Source organism: Theobroma umbraticum, unplaced genomic scaffold (genome assembly GCF_002168275.2).
Source record: "Theobroma umbraticum cultivar Fairchild unplaced genomic scaffold, ASM216827v3 scaffold_30.0, whole genome shotgun sequence".
NCBI lineage: Eukaryota > Viridiplantae > Streptophyta > Magnoliopsida > Malvales > Malvaceae > Theobroma > Theobroma umbraticum.
Genome location: NW_018397254.1, coordinates 9787793 through 9794481, shown reverse-complemented (window position 1 = coordinate 9794481; position 6689 = coordinate 9787793). Strand labels below are relative to the sequence as shown.

General features: G+C 36.2%; 2 protein-coding genes across 2 annotated transcripts in view; one reads left to right on the top strand and one right to left on the bottom strand.

Moving 5' to 3' along the window:
• Nucleotides 1-711: 711 nt before the first annotated feature.
• LOC110423068 (tubulin-tyrosine ligase) lies at nt 712-3335 on the bottom strand. Its single transcript, XM_021437182.1, has 2 exons — nt 2661-3335; nt 712-1673 (listed from the first exon to the last, which is right to left on the bottom strand). The coding sequence occupies exons 1-2, from the start codon at nt 3038-3040 to the stop codon at nt 1415-1417; spliced, it is 639 nt and encodes a 212-aa protein (XP_021292857.1). The 5' UTR covers nt 3041-3335; the 3' UTR covers nt 712-1414.
• A 545-nt stretch (nt 3336-3880) lies between these two features.
• Nucleotides 3881-6689, top strand: part of AQI (Peptidase M20/M25/M40 family protein) — a 4481-nt gene continuing 1672 nt past the window's right edge. The window contains exons 1-3 of the mRNA XM_021418340.2: nt 3881-4597; nt 4907-5169; nt 6199-6336. Of these exons, the coding sequence (XP_021274015.1) occupies nt 3988-4597; nt 4907-5169; nt 6199-6336 (1011 nt within the window). The 5' untranslated portion in view covers nt 3881-3987. The remainder of the gene's footprint in view (nt 4598-4906; nt 5170-6198; nt 6337-6689) is intronic.

Here is a 6689-nt window from a genome sequence, read left to right as displayed (position 1 = left end):
AAAATATATGACATTAAAAATATATTTAGGAGATGATATTATATAAAAATTAATAATAAAAAATATAAGTATATTAAACTTGTATTTTAATAAATAAGAGTAATTTTGAATATTAACATTACATTTTTAACAAAATATTTGTAAATCAAATTACAATCTTAACTTCTTTGCATTTTAATAATTATTTTACTTATATACCTAACATTGTAGTGTTATTTTTTTTGCAATTATATTACTTGCTATCACATTATTTGTAATCATATTACTTATAAACACATTGTATTGTAAAACACCAAAAGTCACCTAAATTATTAACAGCATTGCAGGTAAAATTGATAATCTTGGACATGATATAAAATTAAATGGTTTAAGCTTTTTATAATTGTATTCATGACATGTATTATTTTATATTTTATGTGAATTGACACATTTAATCTGCATATAACATATTTATTTACGTGTAATTATTTTATATTAACAAACTGACTCATATTATTCAATATATCTGACGCGTTTGGACTCATTTATTGAATTGTTAATATTTAAAATACATAAATGAACTTATTTTTCATGTTTAAATGAATTAATCATATTTAAATAAGTTAATCGTATCCTTTAAACGAATTAATCGTATTATGCCTTGTAACTTATATAATAAACATTTTGTGTTTTATGACAAAATAACATTTAGCGATTATACTCTTACATTTACACAACACAATTACAATCTGTCATCTCAAATTGCCAATCTTATTAGCCTTAATTTTGGGATTCTTTTGTTGAAAAAACCGATAAAGACCAAAAGAAGAGATAATGAAAGAGGGTCTAAAGTCTAAAGGGCCTTCAAAAGCAGATATGTTCCTTCAATTTTGGGACGTTTGGCACTATAGCAGATAATAGCAAGTTGTTACTTGTATCTTTTATGCTCTGCTACTACGACCTGGCCCAACCCAGAGAAAGGTACAAACAAGGGTCCAGCAGAACCTTGAGGCGTGTGAGCAACAGGGCCACACACAGTTATCGCCATGTGAGCAACAGAGCCAACGTTGTCAGTTCAATGCAAAATCCTGGGGTCCAATCTAACTCGGCTGCACCGAATATAAAGCTTCCGCCCACGGGTTATAATGGAAGCACTCTACTTCTTTCCGCTTTCCAGTTCTTAAAATCTCTCTAGTTTTCCTTCTTTCTTTATGATGATCAAAGGCATCTATGTAGTTCTAACACGATATTATTCTTTGTGATTAACTATACAATCATTGTTTCAAAATCTTGAAGAAAACGGCTCTGGATAATATCAATACTATGACAAAAATGAGAGCCTTACCGGCAAGAGAGAATCCCAAACATTCTGTAAAAAGTTCTGAGACAAAGTGAAGATTTATGTATATAGGTGTCTATGCTCAAGTTCCCTTCCCTAGCATCTTTCTAGCCATACTATAATATCCTTCAATGGGACAATGCAGCTGACCGGGATGGTGTTCCCTTTGTCACGAATGACTATGGAACTGTGGCCGTTGCAGCTGCCAGTGCTGCTGGAGTTTGGCTTGTTGAAGTGATACAAGTTATACGTTGTTTGCTCCAGCGTCCCTTCCCTGTAGACAAAGACACTATCATCTTCTTCCATGCATCGCCACTTCCTATTTCGGTCATGAATCCGATGAAGGGGCATCCCCCTGAAGGAAGAAACAAGTGGAACCAGTATGAACTATTAGTAACAGAAATTAAGTCATCGAGCTTGGAAAAAAAAACATTACTTAATTAATTTAATGTCCATGATTCTGCATGTATTTGTCAGTGAAGATGCTTCAATAAAGCCTGCTAAACTTATTTTTATATCTGCACAGATTAAAGATATTTACAAGGGGCACACATGCACTGCCTCTGTCAGAATAAATTATCAAAGACAGATCAACTTTGCATTTATTTAACATACTTGAACAAAATATTTGAATAAGGTTGAATCCTTCTCGAATTTCTCATGATGAAACATATTAGCAAAAGGTAAGAAGAAAAGGGGGAAAATGTTCTAACAAGCATTTTATAGGGAGACATGGTGGGACAGTTAAGCATTCCTGCTAGATCAACAATCATAGCTATAATTTGGACCATGCAAAAATCACCAATCCAATCTAAACAAGGCTAGCACCTGGACGGGAATAAGCTACAAAGCATATATAATGTTACAGATAGTTGTTACCAAATAAAACTGAAGTACTGATTAGAAAAAACTATACTAAGAAAAGCAATAATTTAACCCAGTTTCTTGAATTGTCCAAAGGTCTGAACTTCAGTTAGTTTGACAGTGGTTGTCTCAATGGGCAGGTAGCAACCAGCACCATACAATCAAATTGCATATGAAACTACGATCTCCGCCATTGTCTTCTTTTTGGGGTTAACGCAGCAAAGAATTGCACAGTAAAGTGAATAAACAATGAATGAATGAATGATAAGAGAGAGTACTTGGGCACAATAAATTACTGGTTGCAATACACAATAAATGTGGAACAAATAATTAATCATCTTCCTGTGTTGGAGTAATTGATTTTGGCAACGAACAGACTTGAAGACAGCAACTCCAGTAAAACTAAAAAGGTTATAGCAAAAGAAAACGAGAAAAGAAATTGCTTGGGGGGAAGAGAATAAAGAAAAACGATCCGTACCTAATGTGGAAGAGTTCAGAGATATCGCACATCTCGAGATAGAAGTTAACGGCGTCAATGAAGGAGCGGTAGGTGTAAATGTGGAGCCCATCGATCCTGGGGTATGGCAACCTCGGTCTGGGCGGCGGCGTCGTCGTAGGTGATTCACCTGCCATGGAACCCAAGCAATACGAAGACTTGGAGCGCCAGGAAAGTCCAGGGGACGCCGTGTGGACGTACTCCTTCCAGGCGACCGCGGAAGGTCCCTGGACGGGCGGGAGGCCGACGAAGCCCATGGTAGCCATGATGGGCTCGAGCTCGTCGTGCGTCATGAGGGGTTTGAACGTTTTGGTGAACCAAAGCGCTAGCTTTCTCATGCAGACCCTCATGCAATCCTCCATTTGTCTTATGATTTATCAGAAGCTTTGTTCTTGGAAAGGATTGGGATTTAGGATTCCTCCTGGAAAAGGGAGAGGTTTACTCGTTTGGTTTTTGAAGGGAGCTTGACTGTAGGGATCCTAAAGCGTGGATTTTTGGAGGGTGGAGTTTGAAAGGGTTTCTCTTTTGACACCCAAGTTGCTACCTATTTACTCCCATTACCAATCATTTCACTATCAACCATGGAAGCTCCAAACTTTCCATAAATCAATGCCATAAACCCAAGTTTTCCCCTGTTTTTTGGCCTACAGATGCCAAGCTATTCAATTTGCCCTTTTCCCCTGTGTTTATCTATACATTATTATGTACTAATTTCTCTCATTTAGATGACTTGATGCGCAAGAAAGCTGTTTTTTTCTTTTAAAAAATAATAATATAACTATATTAGCAATTAATCAAGTAAACCTCTAAAATAATATACAAATTAAAGATAAATATGTAAATTTATATTTTGTTTCAAATTAAAGTTAAGAATAAGATTACTCCTATCACTTTTCGTAACTAATTATTTAAAAAAACACTTGTTTTCGTTTTTAAATTTAAAATATTTATTTATTTATTTTTTGTATATTTAAAAAACTTACCTTTTGCTTGAATATTTTTTTTTCAGTCATAAAATGAGTACCACAAGATCTAGTCTTAATCTATACCAATTATTAATATCAACTCTTAAATTTAAGACCATGAGTAGTGAAATTAATTAAAATTAAAAAAGATTATAATTACAAATATAAAATTACGGAAGAATATATCATTTTATTTTTTTATGATATTTTTAATAAAAATGGAAGGAGAAGGAACAAAAAAGAAAGACAAAGACTACACAACAGTTCTCCCTGTAAATAGACAACTAGTGATCAGAATCACTGCGCCAAGAGCTGAGAGCCAGACTGTAGAAGCGAGTGAATCAATGGAAAAGCCTTGTAACTTCAATCTTCATTTTCTCCTTCTTCATCTACTATTCCTTTCTTTACTTGTAGGCCTCACGAATTCAACGACAGCGCCGAACCAAGATGAGCAATCCAATATCATATCAAGATTCCAAGAATACCTTCAAATCAACACAGCTCAACCCTCCCCCGACTATCAAAAATCAACCCACTTCATCCTATCCCAAGCTAATTCCATCTCTTTAGAGTCCCAAGTCATAGAATTCGTCAAAGGCAAACCAGTTGTTCTACTCAAGTGGCCGGGCTCCGACCCATCACTTCCCTCTGTACTTCTTAACTCTCACACCGATGTCGTCCCCTCTGAATATTCAAAGTGGGTCCATCCTCCTCTTGGGGCCCACATCGATGGAGAAGGCAATATCTTTGCCAGAGGCTCCCAGGATATGAAGTGCGTTGGCATGCAGTATCTGGAGGCTATTCGCAGGTTGAAGTCTTCTGGGTTTCAGCCAAAACGGTCTCTTTATTTGTCGTTTGTTCCTGATGAGGAGATTGGTGGCCATGATGGTGCTGAGAAGCTGGCTTACTCTGATGTCTTCAAGGATATGAATGTTGATGTAGTGCTTGATGAAGGTAATGGGATTTAACTAATTTTTGAAATATATGTCTTGAAAACATGCAATACCATGTTGAAAAAGGCTGATAATGAGGCTTGATTGAAGTCAGATATGAAAATGTCATACTTAATAACTCTTCGAATTCTCGAAACCTCTCCCTCGCTAATTAGTATTGTACGGAATGCTTCTTGTTCCTTGTTGAGGTTACACGTGAGGGCCTATTAGACTTTATTTATAATAGTTGGGTATTTTGAGCTTTAGACTTTTGGATAATTGGTGTTCCAGCTATCTCTTTTGTGATGATAATATCTGTTTTGAGAAACAGGTTTGGCTTCGCCTGGTGAGAATTATAGATTATTCTATGGGGAGAGGACTCCATGGTGGCTGGTGATAAAGGCTACTGGAGCTCCTGGACATGGGGCGAAGCTCTATGACAATAGTGCAATGGAGAACCTTTTCAAGAGCATTGAGAGTATCAGGAGGTTCCGGGCTTCGCAGTTTGATTTGGTCAAGGCAGGTTTGAAGGCTGAAGGAGAAGTCATTTCGGTTAACATGGCCTTTCTGAAGGCTGGCACACCTTCTCCCACTGTAAGTCTTTAGAAGTTTAGATGCTTTATTCTGAAGGCTGAAACCTTTTGCTTGTTTTGTTCACTGTAGTTAATTTACATGCATTATTCTTTCAGTTAGTTATTGCTGAACTGTTCCCAAGCTAAATTTGTTTTCTGTTAACAGTTTAGCTCCAGATTGTTACATAAAAGCACAGAACACTTAGCCCATATTGCATCTGTCAAGGATTGTCTAGTATTGCATATGCGTTATGTGGTATTTATAAAGATAGATTTACTGAGATTTGCTTGGCCAGTGTGGCTTTACTGACTTGAGCTAGTTTTGGTGCATCAAAACCTTATTCCAATTGCCAAAGTCGTAATGAGTTTCTTCTAATTTAGTTCAACACCTTCTTTCCTCAAACACTTGGGAAATATTACACAAATGGATAATCTAAATGTTTTTTAGAAAGTTATTAGTATATGAATCTTTAAAAGAAGACATAATATCCAGACTCTGTGGAACCTAATTGGAGGCATCCTGGTAGGCTTGGCTGGATTGAGGATGTATGTCGTGAGTGTTGTTTGAACATAAATAACTTCTGACCAATTGAAAATTTGGTTTTCATGTATCAATTTGAAGTCTTTAGAGTTGATAATTAGTCGTTAGATATGTTACCCGTCAATTTGCAAAGCTATAGCATGCTTGCGTTGTTTCATTGAAGGTGGCAAACAATGTGCATTAATCTTATAGCATAGTCAACTTAAGCACTGGAGTTGCCTAAGAGATTAAACCTCCTATATTAAAAATGCTCAATCATTTAATGCTGGTCAGTTAGGCCTTTCAGCCCATCTTTCTCCTTCCCATTACAATGGTCATTCCGTTTGCATCTATGTTGAATCCAAACATATATTGTTTATATTGATAAAAAAAATTAGTGATATCTAGATTTGAGTCTCTCACTCGTCTATGTTGGATCCATATGTATACTGTTTATATTAATAGAAAAAATTAGTGATATCTTGATTTTAGTCTCTGACTTACACATGTTCTTTGTTGTTTGTTTGCCAGGGTTTCGTCATGAATTTGCAGCCATCAGAAACAGAAGCTGGTTTTGATATTCGAATACCACCAACTGCTAATGCAGAATCATTGGAGAAACGGATAGTTGAGGAATGGGCTCCTGCTGCACGAAACATGACATTTGAGGTAGACACATTAACTCATTTCTCTCTTAGAAAAAAGTTGGTCTTTGGTAATATGATAAAGAGTGGTGTAGTGTGTTTTGGAAACTTTTACCATCACATTTTGTGAAGTCCTGCAGTGCTGAAATTAATATGATTACATCTTACAGTTAATTCAATTTCCCCCCCTGCTTGTTCCATTGAAATATGACATTAAACAACTCCTCCGCCCCTTCCCCCCCCTTTTTTTTCAATTAAGAGAGAGAGGGGGGCATCTATATCAGCTTGAGATCATATGAGTTAAAAAGGTAATTAAATGAGGAAAAGAAATGGATTGTAACAGCTACCTACTTGTAGGGGTTTGGCATGGTACTTGGC

Bases quoted from the DNA above. Each gene is read 5' to 3' on its own strand.
- LOC110423068 (XM_021437182.1), bottom strand. From the start codon at position 3,040: ATGGAGGATTGCATGAGGGTCTGCATGAGAAAGCTAGCGCTTTGGTTC. The intron at 1,674-2,660 runs GTACGGATCGTT...TTCTTCCTTCAG, and splicing joins TCTGAACTCTTCCACATTAG to GGGGATGCCCCTTCATCGGA.